Source organism: Anser cygnoides, chromosome 10, assembly GCF_040182565.1.
Source record: "Anser cygnoides isolate HZ-2024a breed goose chromosome 10, Taihu_goose_T2T_genome, whole genome shotgun sequence".
Classification (NCBI taxonomy): domain Eukaryota; kingdom Metazoa; phylum Chordata; class Aves; order Anseriformes; family Anatidae; genus Anser; species Anser cygnoides.
The window spans coordinates 8652561-8666834 of NC_089882.1; the positions used below are offsets into that span (position 1 = coordinate 8652561).

The window sequence follows — 14274 nt, forward strand, 5'->3', positions numbered from 1 at the left end:
ACCTGGTTTTGGCAGCACAGCTGGAAGGCGTGGGGTCTCACTCAGGTGCCAGCACCACTTTGTGTGGCAAGAGCCGTGCGTCCAGCTGGTATTTTAGCCTTGCCTTACCTGCTGAGTGTTCAACCTTGGCAAACTAAAGCAGGAACATACACTTTTGCACAGCAATTATTAAATAAGTACGGGCAAAAAAACCTTCATACAACAGGATTGCAACAGTCTCCCCCCCCCCCCACTGTTGTTTGCTAAAAATTTGGCTTTTTTTTAATAAAGTGGTGATGACAAAACTGGTTATGTAAATATTAAGTAACAACAACAACAACCCAGTATTTGGACCCAAGGACTGTGAGGCATGATTACTTTCAGCTCAAGTAATTAAATAGCCCAACTGCAGTTCTAGCCCTCTCATCTGTTTAAAGCGCTTTAACAGAAAATATGAGTTTGCTTTTAAGACTAGCTAATAAAGCTCTCTCCCACCGCCCCATGCCCCTAAAATCGGGCCTGCTATATATAAAGCTTCATAGAAGACACAACCGTGGACGTGCTGTACTGTGCCAGGGCAACTGAGAGACATACCCAGCCAAGGTGGGCCTGGGTTGAAATCCCCCATTTTAATTGGAGATTATTTTTGAGAATTACGGTCTTCGTTCCGCACATTTTACTCATTTGCCAATTATTTTCTAAGTTCTGGACTCAAAAAAGCCTGACTGCCATGTCATGGGATGACAGGGCAATAAAACATCCCTCGTCAGTTGGCCAGGCCCACGGCTGTGTCTCGGGGCAGCACTGCCCATTTCTCTGGGCTGAGGCTTTGCATATGCCCCCTGCCCCCAAGTTTGCACTGGCCTGGCCCACGTTCCCAGTCGCCCCAGCCTCCCTACACCTGTGCGACCTCCCAGTGAGGAGAACACCCTGCTGTGACGTTACGGCACCCCGGGGAAGCACCTGATCACAGCTCAGACTCCAGTTAACTCACAAACTCGGCAGACCAGCTGGCAAGAGCCGCACGGGGAAGCAGAGCACGAGCACGCCGCATCCCGTGCCGATCGCCTCGGTGCCGCGATGGCTCCCGGCTCCTCTCCCACCGCCCGAGTCCGCCAGCGAGGAGCCCCAGCCGCCGGCCACCACGGCCTTGCCCGGCCCAACGCACGAACCACAACCACCCGACACGGCCCCGACACAGCCCCAGGAGCCCCCGGTGCCTGCCGAAAGCCTCCCGAAGCGGCTGAAACCCGCACCTCGGCGCTGCCTGCCCCGGTGGCCCTGCACAAACACCCTCTGTGTGAACATTTCAAAGCATCACGCAGCCAGGCTGCTGAAATAACCGTGGCTGATTATTTTTTCCCCACGTTCTGGTGATAATTTTAACTCGGTAATTTCACCGCCTTTTCACCAAGCATGTCCCAGCACCAGGCTGGCCCCCACAGCTCCTCCTTCCCAACAGAGCAGCAGCAGAGGTTCGCTCTGCTTGTCCCGAGAGCCCTTCGGGTCCATCCGTATTTCGGCAGGAGAACTTGGGCACTCTCCCTGCCCTGCCTTCCCAGCCTCCCTCCTGGGCTTTACCATTTCCAAACTCCGGCTCCTTCAGCTGCTGAGGAAGACCTAAAAAAGGCCTAACTGCATGTCTTTGCAGAGGCACAGCTGTAAAATAATCCAACTCCAGGCTTTTACTGGAGAAATATGAGTCTAATTAATAAGGCTGCACTGGTTACCAGGCAGGAATGCGTGCTGTGCACCTGTAGGTATAAACAGGAATATAAACTTTCACAAATATGGCTCAAATCAGAAACAAATGGATTATTGTCTTTTACAAAGAGCCCTCCCAACCTGGAATACTTTCAGTGCTGTTGGAGGGCAGCAGGCTGTAACTCTATCGGCCCCTTCCCCCAGCAGTAAAACCCTCCCCGCGTTACGAGGCAGGTGCCACTGAATTATGAAAACTTGCTTTATTTCAGCCTCCCCGCGATCCGGAGGTTTGCAGAACACTTCCCCTGCAGGAGTTCTCCTAACGCCTTTCTCAGGCTCCGTAATTAGCTGTTTACCCCCCAAACATCACTTTTTTGGCACGACTCTCCCAGTGACTTCACTCACTTTCCGTGCAGGAAAATTTCATGTTTGGGAAATCAGATTATTTGAGGATTTACTTTTCTCTAACAGTGAAAGTGGCGCTCGGGCTGCTCAGCAGCTGCTGCGGGCGCAGCGACGAGGTGGCAGGAGAGGAAGGCTGTGCTCACGGCCGGACTCCTCCTCCAGGGCAGCAGCTTCTCCAGCTCTTCGCAGGACAGAGGCAGGAGCTGGGTCAGAGCAGCAACTCGCGCGTCTTCTCGTAGGTCCCCAGGAAGATGAACCCTCCCAGGCTGATGGCTGCCATCCGCGGGACAACACCTGCAAACAAGCTGAAGGCAAAGGAAAGGCGGCTTCAGAGTGAGTGGCTGCTGCGTGGCTGTGCAGAGGCTTCAGAAAACAAAGCCAAGAGAAATGGTCTCGGACAGGAAGAGCCCCGTGCCCCGCCACCCCACCCGGCCTTAGCAGAGGTGCACTGAGGCCAGGACCTGCTCTCTCTGCCAGGAGCTACCCCTGACACAGACACAGCACCACGGCCAATTCCCAAAAACACACAACAGGCAGGGAGCAGGAACGGCTGCGTGATCAGCCACGACGGTTTTTAGGTGCCTGATCCTAACAGTTCTTGGAAGTTAACAGGAAACTCATGCAAAGCCCATTACTCTACACATCTAAGCTTGCAGTCGGTCTAATAACTCCAGGACAGGCCAGCGCATCCTCCCCGAGGATTACAGGCTTCCTTCGTTGCATGCAAGGATTAAACATCAGGCTCGAACCTATTTGGCTTCCTCTGCCGACCGAGCGCCCGCGCTGCGGGAGGCCTCACGCAGCGAGCTCCGGCTGAGCTGCACGGGGACGCCGCTGCCCTGGGCTCTGCCGCCAAGCCTGCACCGCTCCTGCCTACCTCAGGACCTCGTGCCGTGCCCTCGTGCCATGCCCCGGGAGAAGAAGCGTGCCCCGAGCACCCAGGGTGCTCAGCAGCTCTCTCTGCGCCGCTACTCACGGCAAGCTCTGCCTGCAGTAACTCTGCTTTCCGCTGTAATGAGCTTTGCTAAGGAGCCTGGAGCACCCGGGCAGATGGAAACATTTTATGGCTTTACTAGACAGCAATTGGGTCTATTACCATAATGACAGCTTTAAACCAGAGTAATTTGTACAAGGCATGTATGGACAGAGCGCTGATGGGGTAGATCCTCCGGTGCAGCCCTGCGCTCACAACACGCAGCATCCCTCTGCTGCTGAATCAGGCGGCCCCATCACAGGAGCAGCGGCGGTCGTTCACTGCCAGAGCTGCGCACTCAAGCCCCAGCTATTACACAACCAGGGGCAGATAACTGAGTTACCCGGGAGCTGCAGCCCTGGCAGCATCCACTGCTCACCATCACCCCCGGGATCCCTGGCCCTGCTCGGCCCTGCTCCATTTCCTCACCTGCCCCCACGAGTCCTGCCCCCCGCAGCCCCCCGCTGAACGGCCAGGGCTGAACCTGGAGAGCCGAGCTCTGCAGCAGGCCCGACCCAAAGCGGACCCCTCCGGGCCACACCTGCCCCATCACCTGATGAATTTTATTCTGTTTTTTTTTTTTTTTTTTTTTTTTTTTTTTTTTTCCTGCTGGCCCCATCGGAAACTCCTCTGTGGGGCACAGCTCCACAATCCTTTCCCACCGGTCAAATGACACTTGGCTTTCTCACCGAGCTGGGAAGCTTCCTCCATGGCTTTCAAACGCCACCAGCTCCTTGCACAAAAAGCAGTCGGAAAAGATGTAAACCTGCGTTGGTGTGAAGGGCTCGATCACCCTGCTGGTGAGAGTGACGAGGCACACGGACCCGTTCACCTCATCCCTGCTCTGTCTCCTCCTGCAGACTCTCCCGGCACGGAGAGGGCCGTCAGGTCTCTCGGCGTGAAGCAGAGGGATTTACTAGGTGCAAAACAGGAAGCCGAGCCTGCGCTCTGGTTTTAATAAGGTGGCAATAAGCAATGCATCTTTCTGCCCCTAGAATTCCTCCTCTTCAAATACAAGATTTATTAGAGAAGCCGTAAATCAATTCGTGTTGCAACTAGCCAAAAAAGCCTGACATTTTTATTGTTTTTGATTAATAGATTTATAATTGGCAGCAGGCATGGCAGTCTCAGCGTTTATTTTTCCCAAGACTTTCTTCCTTTTCCTTGTAGCTGACGCAGCTTGGCCTACTTTACATTTTCCTTCTTCTCCAGATCACTTATTGTTTTGATTTCAATTGAGTTGCGTTCCCTTTGGTCCCAGTCCCCGGGTACTATCTTTAGGCAGAGTTTAATTTGGGGCTGTTTAGAAAAGGGCACTGCTGAAACACCCTGAAACGAACCCAAACATACATTCTTATTTTCTGCTCTTTGCTTCCCCAGCCAACCCCCTGCCTGTTTATGCCCTTCAGTGCTCGACTTCCATCAGTAGCACAAGCGGCCTCGCCTCTCCCAGGCCCTCTGAAACCAAGCCCCGGAGCCCGCCGAGCAGCGGAGGACCTGAAAGTCGTCCGCAGATGGGGCACCTCGAGGAGCGAACCCGAGAGCACGGCTCTCCGCGCTGGCTGCTGGGGGCACGCAGCTGGACGGCTTCCTGCACTAAGTGTCCAGAACTTCCTGCAATTTGTTTTGAATTATTTCCCACATGTGGAGAAAGAGGACCGAACTTTTATGAGTCGTGGGAGCAGAGATCAGATGGTAAGAGAAAGCCATCTCCCACCACGCCAGACCGTACAGGCTGCTTCCAGCAGCAGTTTACAAATGTCATGGCAGCACCCCGAAAGCATCGGCCACATCAAGAGGATTAAAAGCCTATAAAAATTACAGTGAAAAGCCTCGAGGAAAGGTTCCAAAAACCCTTCATTTCTCTTCCAGCCCCAGGGCAGGTGGGACACGGGCCCCACCAAAGGAAGCACAGGCCGTACCCCACGGACTGGAGGAGCCGGCGCTGGTTAAGGTGTCACGTTGTGTGTGCTCGCTACGAGAGGCCAACAGGCACCCTGACTTGCACTCAAAGAGGGCAGGGTACCAGAAACGAAGCAGGTGCCTGTAAAACCTAATAATAATTTATAAGCCTGTGACGCCTTCTTCAAAAGCTCACAAAATGTTCTACAAACACTTGCAAAGGATTTTTTTTTTTCACGACACTGCTCCAAGGTCAGGAGAGCGGTTCTCATTCTCAGAAGTAAGTAAAGTGAGGCAGGTAAGAGACTGGATCAGCATCACCCCCGACTTCCCGTACCGGTCAGAAGAAACCCAGAACAACATTTCTACACGCCAGAGACAGCAGGAAAGCAGCTGGAGAGCTGCTCTGGAGCTGCTCGGATTGATTCTTTGAGCTCAAGCTGAACGAGCTGTCTCCAGCCTTCCTGCACCCCTGTCCCTGCACTGGAGGCACTTCTGGTGCTGAGCTACTGCCCGGTGAGGCCAGGCCGGGGGTGCTCCCGGTGCACAGCCCCACACTGCTGTACACAAACACACGTGTTCATGGAGGTAAGTCCATCACAGGTAATTAAACACAAAGCCGCCTTTGCCTCAGAAGTCTGGAGCTAACCTTAGAGATTGTACCAGGGGAATATAAAAAATAACGCCATTTCTGTGCTCCTCCATGGACACTGCTCCCAGCCAGTGCTAAAGAGAGGATACCAGACCGGAGAGACCTTCAGTCTGCCCCAGGACAGCTTGTGCCTACCTGAGAGGTGCTCCCTGGCCCTGCGTACAGCAATTAAAAATCTTTCCTGTGTGACATCATTTAAATACAAGCAGACCGCCCCGTCCTCTCCCTCCCCTCCCCACAGGCAGCGATACGAGCCCTGAGATGTGCTTCATCAGCATGGCCTTACCCCGACAGTCCTTGTGTCCTCCAGATGCCTCCGAGGGCAGCCAGAACATTCCCGCGAGCCGTGGTGGAACCAGCCTGCACAAAAAAAAAACAGAGTCTGAAAATTGTTGCCAGAGAGGTTTGGTTATTTACTGAGCTTTGTGTCCCTGCTTAGTGCCACCTTACAGCAGTTACAGGGGTCCTAACGGTCCTTGTCTCCTGGCACAGGCAAAAGCTCACTGTCTCCAGCAATGAGGCAAAGGGCAGAAAGGGAAAAGTAGGCACAGAAGAACAAAATAATCACTCCAAGGTCACAGAGCGGGTTAATTACAGAACTGGGGCTCCAGTCTCCTCTGCACTACACTCTGCTTTATGTCCAGCAGCTGGCTCTGGACTAAGATGTTAATAGAAACGCACTCTAAAAGCACCAACAAGTGACTTTGCTACTCGACTGACTTCAAACTCAAATATTAGCAGCCTGGCATTAACTTAAAAAATATAAATTAGAAGTAATGGTTAAAAAACATGAGTGGTGTTTTGCATGGGGAAATTACCTTGTGTGAAAACCAGGACAAACACCAGGGCAATTACATTACATGTGTGATCTAGTTAGCGTGGGATGACTAATAATAGATGCTGCTGGAATGGTCTCGGAACATCTCAAGGCACCATCATTCCCCTGCCAGTGCTGACCTGGTTGCTGAGGACAGCAGCAGACATAAACGAAACCCAGTTCTTAGAATTTTATCACCAATGCTGCCCAGAGGCAAAGAAGCTGCACCAGGTACAGCAACACGAGAGTCACAACACACCGCGGTGCGCGCAGCTGTGTGTGACTCAGCTGAGGAGGTACGTGTCATCGAGAATAAACATCCCTTTACTGAAAGATGTGAGCCATAGGGTAAAAACCATCCTCAGAAACCCCTGGATGCCTGACCCCTGCCAAAACCACCTCTCTTTTCAGGGCAGGGAAGGACTTCAGGAACATCTACCTACTGAGGGCTTTTAGCTGCGTGGCTGCTTGGCTCTGCTCTGGGTCAGTAAGAATGATGGGGATAGTAGATTTACTAGCAATTTAACTGCTTACTAAACATATTAATCTTACAAGCAACTTTCCTTCTGTCTTGGTTGGCAGAACTAAGCCACCGCGATCTCTGTGGTTTGAAGTTTTCGGACAGAAAATCTAGTGCCGAGCTGTCCTCAAAAACCACACACACACACACAAAACCATTATCAAAACAACACGGGAACAAATTCCTGGTGGGATGTTTAACTTTGGGTGTCATTGCGTAAGACCCTGGAAGCCTCAAGTCCAGCACAAGTGCAGGCCCTTCTCAGAGAGCTCCTTTGGGAAGGGAGCAGAAGAGCAATTCAAGGAAAGGAACACAGTCTCATTAATTCTGTGTGTGGTACCTGCTCGCATCTGATCCTGTCTTGAAGGACAAGAGCTGAAGTCATTATTAATAGGTGCTGGTTTCTTTCTGCTATGACCATTCCCCTGGCATGTCTGCTGGTCTTCTCCACTCTTACCTTTGCCAACATAATTCTTGTCTTCGCTACATCAAGAGGCGTGGTGACGGCAGCTGCGAATCCACCTGAGCAAACCAAAACATCAAACACAAGTGAGACATTGTTGGCTGAATACGGACGACACCCTACCTATAATTCCCATGGCTGTGGTCAACACTGCTGCGTTATTAACGCCTATGGCACATTTCCTCGTGGCAGAGTCCAGGTACGTTTGTTGAAGGTCTGTACACAGGGTGTTTTATTCCTGTGCGTTGACCTAAGGAAAACAGTTTTAATTAATTGTACTTTCAAACAACCCCACCGAGATGAGTGTCCTCTTGTTTTGGACTCTGTACATAAACATGGGAAGGCCTTAACCATAACAGGCTCCACTTTCGCCAACTACAGACAAGGCTGAAAGGAAGAAGCCCCTAACAGAGAAGGGAAAGTAAGCCCATCCTGCTGTGCTCTGCCTTGAGAATTAAAGCCTGACCGTTCAAATTTCAGAAAGAGCAAGCGAGGAAGATGCTCTGCATCTGAAGCACACATGGTGCAGGGCATCGCTGGCCGCAGGCAGCAGACAGACCGGGTCTGACCGGCAGCTGTTAGACCTGGGATTCCGTCTCAAGGAAAACGAGACGAGGCAGAGCTCTGGACGGAGCTCATCTCCAACTGAAGACCAGCTCCATTTTGGAAAACAACAACGTGAGTCTGCCCACAGATCTCAGGAGCTGTCAGGAGGCTGGTGCCACAAGTGCCATCTTCTCCTCACAGGCGTTTTTATTCTCTCTAATCACTCCCAAACGTCACCCTTGGAGCTCATTACTTTCACTCAGAGCAGCCAGCTCAGCTGTGGCTTTCTTTCCAAAAGCCAGAAATCTTAAGCTTATCCATGTGCATGTCTCACCCACAAATGTGTGTGTCTATTTCTCCGTATTTTAACCCTGTGGGTACAGCCTGGCCTCTCATGCTACCTAGGGACCAGCTTTGCTGGTTTTTCTCCCAGGCTCTTATTCCCTTTGCCTTATTTCACCATCCTAAAATTAACTCTGAGCTCTCCCTCCTCTCTTCACAATATCCTAAGCAAGTAATTCATGTTGTGGCAGAGCCAAAGAGAAGGAAACTTCAAATGCTGGAGCAGCACAGTGGTAAGCAAAGAGAGAAAAGGGACGAAAGGAGGGAAGAAAAGAAAGAGAGACTCGTTCTGAAATTTGTCTCGCTTGTTCCCTCCTATTTTTTTTCTCCGGAGCTTGGATAAACCCTGTATCTGCTGCAGCAGGGAACAAAGTGATTCCAAGGGCTGAAGCCTACAGTGTACCCAGGGAATAAGCTAAAAATAATCTGTTGTTTTGATCCAAGTTCCATGGAATGTAGAAAAATTGATCCTTCTTTTCTTGGGATGGGAAGGGGGAAAGCATTTCTTCTAACATCTGTCAAGCAATGAAAAAAAAATCTCTCTTCCCCACCGGCTGGTGATTCTGCCTGCGTCTCTCTCTGTCACCTTGGCTGTAACACAGGAAAACCCTGCTTTATGTCAGACGGGGAGAGGCCAGCTGGCACCCTGGGATGACTTCTGACAGTTAATTGAGGAATGTCCCATGACAGCTCAGGGCACACAGTGAGGCAGATGTGCAATCCCTTGGATCTCAAACAAGAGGAGCAGGGAAGTTCCTGAACCACCCAAACCCAGCTTGGAGCAGCAGCTTCGGCTCCCATAAGGTCAGCCCATCAGCTTCACCCTGCCGGAAGCTTTCTAGCAGTGATACCTCATGAAAAGGCAGAAAAATGGGTTGTATTTAAGAAACCAAAGCAGAAACTATGAGCAAGTTACAGTAAACTCCAGCCCGTTCTTGGACCTTCCTTAAGGTCACGAATCTTTTCATTGTGAGCCAGTTTTTGACTAAATGACCCAAAGGCTTTGAGAGAACGATCGGGTTAGGAACTTGGTACTCATGTCAGCAAAGTATTTTTAGAGTAGTAAAAATAACCTCCATGGAAAAGAGTGGATTTACAAGTTTGGATGCAGACGTCCTCCCTTCGCCCGCAGTGAACCACGCGGCTGTTGGGCCTGTATCGGGCAGAGATCTCAAAGCATCGCTCAGCCGTGGAGGTGACAGCTTATTTCCCTTATCAGACCCCATTAATTTTTTTAGGCACTCATTCCTAAAGGTCTCTCATTGGCAGAAGCTTTGATCTTCATTGACAGAGTGATTAGAACCAACAATTCCTGCGGATACGACATTCCCCAACACTCGTAGCCCAACGCCTTAATCAAGCCTGGTTGGTTTTCATTTTTCCCCAGCTAACATCTGGATCTCTCAGACTCTTTTGTTATTAACATTTCTATGTTTCTTTTTCCATCACTGGGAAGTATTTGGTACAGATTTACCAATCAATTTAGAAAGACAACGGCAACAATAAAACGCTTCATAAGCACAACAAGCAGCAGGATAGCAGCTAAATTAAATGCAAGTTTGCATATGCCTGACAAAAACACCAGATTAAAGCTAGCGTTTGTTGGGAATGACATTTCATTGCAGGCAATGAGTCTGAAAAATGAATTTGCTCCAGCCTTAACCCTAAACGTCCAACGTAATTTTATAGTGACATCTTCAACACTACTGCATGGATATCCCAGGACAGGCCGCAGTGCCAGCGGGGTACTGTGCCGTCCCTTCTGCTCTAGGTGGGTAATGGAACCTACAATCTGACTGCCTCCAGTCATCAAACTAATAAAACAAATACAAACGAGTACAGCCAGAGCCTACTCAATCAAAACAGCAGCACTGTGCACTGGCCTGTCCAATACGCAGTAAAGGCCGAAAGACATTTGCATGCTCTCTTACTGATTTAGTCTATTCCTGCTGTCACCAGATTCTCCAAGAGTTGCCACACAAGGCTGGAGTCCGCTCAACAAGCGGAAAAAAACAGGTATCAAAGTATCAGAGGGACAGGAACGGTCCAAACACATCCACCCTTATGCTCCTAACCATTCTGCCTCTGCAGAGCTGACAGAAGGCACGTCCAGAGGCAGCCCGTGCCCAGACGGGCAGACTGACTCACCTGCTCGCTCGCGGAGAAGGCTCCTTTTATCCCCTGCCCTAGAAGGATCTGTCGGTGGCTTGGGCTCAGCAAGTAGGCATAAAGATGGATTTGCACATGGGAAAAGGCTCTTGGCTTGTTAATACTTCTAGCAGAGTGACAAACTCCTCTGTTGGGAAAATAAAACTTCATACTACTGGAAAATTCATCACCTGTCTCCCAAGAAGTTACAATGGATGCTGTATATTCACACGTCAGCTGAACAGCCCCAAATTTACCAAGTGCAGGGTGTTAAACAGAAAATCCCCCTGCTAGTCACACTTTCCCACTGACCAGTTCTTGATGGAAGTGCTAGAGACAGACAGCCGCTGTGCTGTGCCAAGCAAAGACAGCAATTTACCTTTATTTGGCCATAAGAACAAGGAGCCTTGAAGACTAAGATATTCCCCTAGGTTCTTGTTGGCATTTCCTTTTTAGCTGTCATATGCAAATCAAAATTGAGAAGCATCAGAACAGAATGAAATACTTCACTTGAGAACAAAAAATAACCCGAGGTCCTAGCAGTAAGGTGGCTGCCTGCTGAATTTCCTGCTACCACAGGGAAATGCACCACTGGTTCCTTGGGACACTCTGCAAGTAAGATCCTGTGAAGGGAGGAAGACAAGTTATTCTTCAGCTCCTGTATCTTTTTTTTCGGTATCATTTCAATTTTTCCTCACCCTTTCTGAAGGGACCAAGGAACCCTTCTGGCCAGGCCTCACAGGTTTCTGTCACCTTGCTGGACCCCAGCACCCTCCTCTGAACACCAGCCCTGTCCTGGAGGCCAGGCTTGTCTCAAGAGGTAGGAACTTGTGTCTGAGAATTAAAATGTATTTGTTTGAATCAGCCCACCTTGGGAGAAGAAAAAAAAATGCCGGTTGAGTTGTATTATTGCCTGTCTTCACTGCTGATTTAGGATTAAATCCCAAATTCTCATGGAAAAACTGCATAGCATTGGTCTAACACAAACTACTCACCACCCCTCACAACATCTTCTTATATTGACTGACTTCCTAATTAACTTTTTCAGAACTTTTTTCAAGACTTTTCTGATTTTTTTTTTTCAGAACTCTTCAATCAACCATTTTTTATTTGAAGTTGCACTGTATCGACATTAGGTTGATTTTAAGAGCTGTTCCAGGTCCTTTACTCCTGCAGCAATGACACCTGCCAAGGGCAGAGCAAAGCGACCCAAGAAAAACCTCTCCGGGGCTGAGCAGAGGTACCAGGAGGCAAAGCACTGCTCCTCCAGGGGTTTAACCAGCTCGGGCTGAGAAGCACCATCCAAGAAGGCACGAAAGGGAAATCTTGAGAACTGCTCAAAAATTTATCCAGAGCTATAAAGAGGCTTTTAGACACGGCGTGTAATCTTGTCAGAGCCAATTAGATGAGAACAAAAGTGATGGGAAGCCCTCCCTGTTAATGTGCAAAAAGCTCCCGTTAGTGCTTTATTATGCACTAGGCTTGCACCTCCATTCCCTGTGACTTTTTCACCACAGGGCATAAATTATTAACATCAAGCCACACTTTTTTTTTTTTAACACTGGGGAGAAAAAGGAAGTGTCTTTAGCAGGGGCAGTTTCCAACCGCATTAAACGGACGCTGGGGTGCTTTGACAAGCAGGAGCTGCCTGGCTGCTGCAGGGCAGTGCTCTGCTTTCCCAACAAAGGGCAATACCCAAGGAATTTCCTCGTCACCAGCCCAGCAATGTGGAGGGCACTGGAAACTCACCCAGAGGCCCCTTTTGGGACAGCCTGCCCTGGCACGGTGCAGGGCCGGGGTGCAGTGGTCCAGCCAGGCAACGTGAGCCCCAGGATGGTTTGAGAATCGAGAGCAGCCACAAGCTGGCCTGTGGGGCCATGCTTCCCTCACCTGCCTCCAGCCTGCCAAATCCTGGGCCCAAATCTGGGCCAGTACCCAACCAGCTCAGACACGAGGCAAGTTCTGGTTTAAAGGAAACCTCAGGCTTAAAATATACCACAGATCTACCCTTGGGTTCCTCCCCACTGCTCAGATATCTCCTTCTCTCCCTGACTGCTCCAAACATCTCCTCCAGTTAAGACACCAGAGACAATGATAAAGCTGGACAAGGCCTCCAGGGATTAAATTATTAACAGACGAGACAGAGAGGGTTCCAAATCTCTGATATTTATGCTCACGCCTATTAGGTTTCTATAAAAAGCCCACGGATCACATGCATACATCTGACACATGTGTGCTCAACGAGGAGGAGTCAGGCCTCTCGCAGCACTTTGGCTGAAATCGCTGTTATTTCGCAGGCACTGGGGATGGAATTCAATATATTGTTACTCTTTGTTCTGTCCTCGCCAAATAATCAATTATGATTTAGCTAGGAACTAACCGACACACACAGACACATACATGTATGTGTGCGAGAGCCCTAAAGGGAAGCCAAACAGGACTTCTCTTTCAGTTTGTTTCAGCTTATTACCCTGCCCCTCAGGACCTCTAACATATTTTTAGGAAGTATTGAATTCAAGCAAAGAGCACAGGAGAAAAGCATGTCTGTGTGGTTTCTCCATCCCGCTGCTACCATGGTGGCATTTGATAGCATCTCTGTGTTTAAAAGTTGTTTTTTTGGATAATCTTCTCCATCTGAGGTTTATAACGTGATGATTTTAAATCATTCAGATGCACACACACAGCCTGTTTTCTTCACAGGGTACTGCTGGCATTTTGATTTTTGTTTTGGGGTGGAAAAAAAGGGATGAAGAGCTTGGTCTGGTTTTGCTTCCCTCATCTGAAGCTACAGGTAGGTAGTTAATTGTTTTTAACTGTGGAAACCATTCCTCAGAAAGCAGGAAATTACTTTTCCACCTCCAACGTTCAGCAATGGAGCTGAATATTTTCAGGACGACAGGACAGAGACAGAGCTGGGTTAGATCAACAGAGGTCCTGCCTGTTGTGTGCCTGCAGAGGGAGGGAACAGAGACCAAAAGGTAAGGTTCTGGTCCAGAAAATGTTTAATCTCGTCAGCTTTGAAGCAGGCCCTCAAAGGACACATCAGAGAAGAAGTTTAAAATGCTCCTGGTGAAAAGGAAAGAATGGGGAAAGAGAGAACAAAGAAGGAAAACCAGGCTGGAGGAAGCGAAGCTGGAAGGATAACCCACAGAATATATCATCTCCAGCTACATCACGAGCTACAAAACAGGACTGCAGGTCTGCACAGATTCCTGCTTTGGGAATTGAGCCTACAAAGTCAGGGCTGAACTGGCCCACCTGAGCACGAACCTGGAAGTCTCCGGGCTACTTCAGGACCTGGGGTCTCCTTGAGCACCCAGCGTTAGGGCTCCCCAAGGGCAGCAAATGCTCGTGCACGACTGCGCCTCTGGAAGCTCCCTCTGCAATATTCCTGCTGGAAAGCGAGCAGACGCTACCACCATCCATCAAACAGCAGCAAGTTCAAGCACAACTGGTCAGAATCAAGACACACACAGGAGGAAACAGAGGCACCGGGCTAGGTTTCCAACTGAGGCACCAAATTGGACTTCAGGAAATTACTCCACAGGGCCTTGGGTAAATCAGATAACCTCTCCAGCTCTCTGAACGTGCCTGAACACAGTTTTTGTATCAATCTGACTGTAAAGAAATCAGCAGAACTAAATTAATGATCTCCTATCACACCTGCAGACATACAGATTGCATTTTAAAGCATTTTTAGCCCGATGGCTTGTTTTGTTTCCAAACAGAAATGAACGATCTGCTTCAACTCAATTGCTCTGATTTTGCTTGCACTGATTTGACTAAGGCAGTGTAAAATCCAAAAGGAGACCAAATTTTAAGC

At 49.5% G+C, this 14274-nt stretch overlaps 1 protein-coding gene across 5 annotated transcripts in view; it reads right to left on the bottom strand.

Moving 5' to 3' along the window:
• Window positions 1–1928: 1928 nt before the first annotated feature.
• The window catches only part of SLC25A26 (solute carrier family 25 member 26), an 85515-nt gene continuing 73169 nt past the window's right edge, over window positions 1929–14274 (bottom strand). For 3 of the 5 annotated variants that reach the window (XR_010834044.1, XM_048074825.2, XM_048074819.2), the window contains 3 exons: window positions 7410–7474; window positions 5902–5975; window positions 1929–2393 (listed from right to left, as the gene is read on the bottom strand). Coding sequence is in view for 3 of the 5 variants with exons in the window: in XM_048074825.2 (XP_047930782.2) it covers window positions 2297–2393; window positions 5902–5975; window positions 7410–7474 (236 nt within the window). In the remaining 2 variants the exon portion in view is untranslated. Of the gene's footprint in view, window positions 2394–5901; window positions 5976–7409; window positions 7475–13721; window positions 13846–14274 lie in introns of those variants that run through there. The other 2 variants (XM_067003456.1, XR_010834043.1) reach the window with 2 other exon arrangements.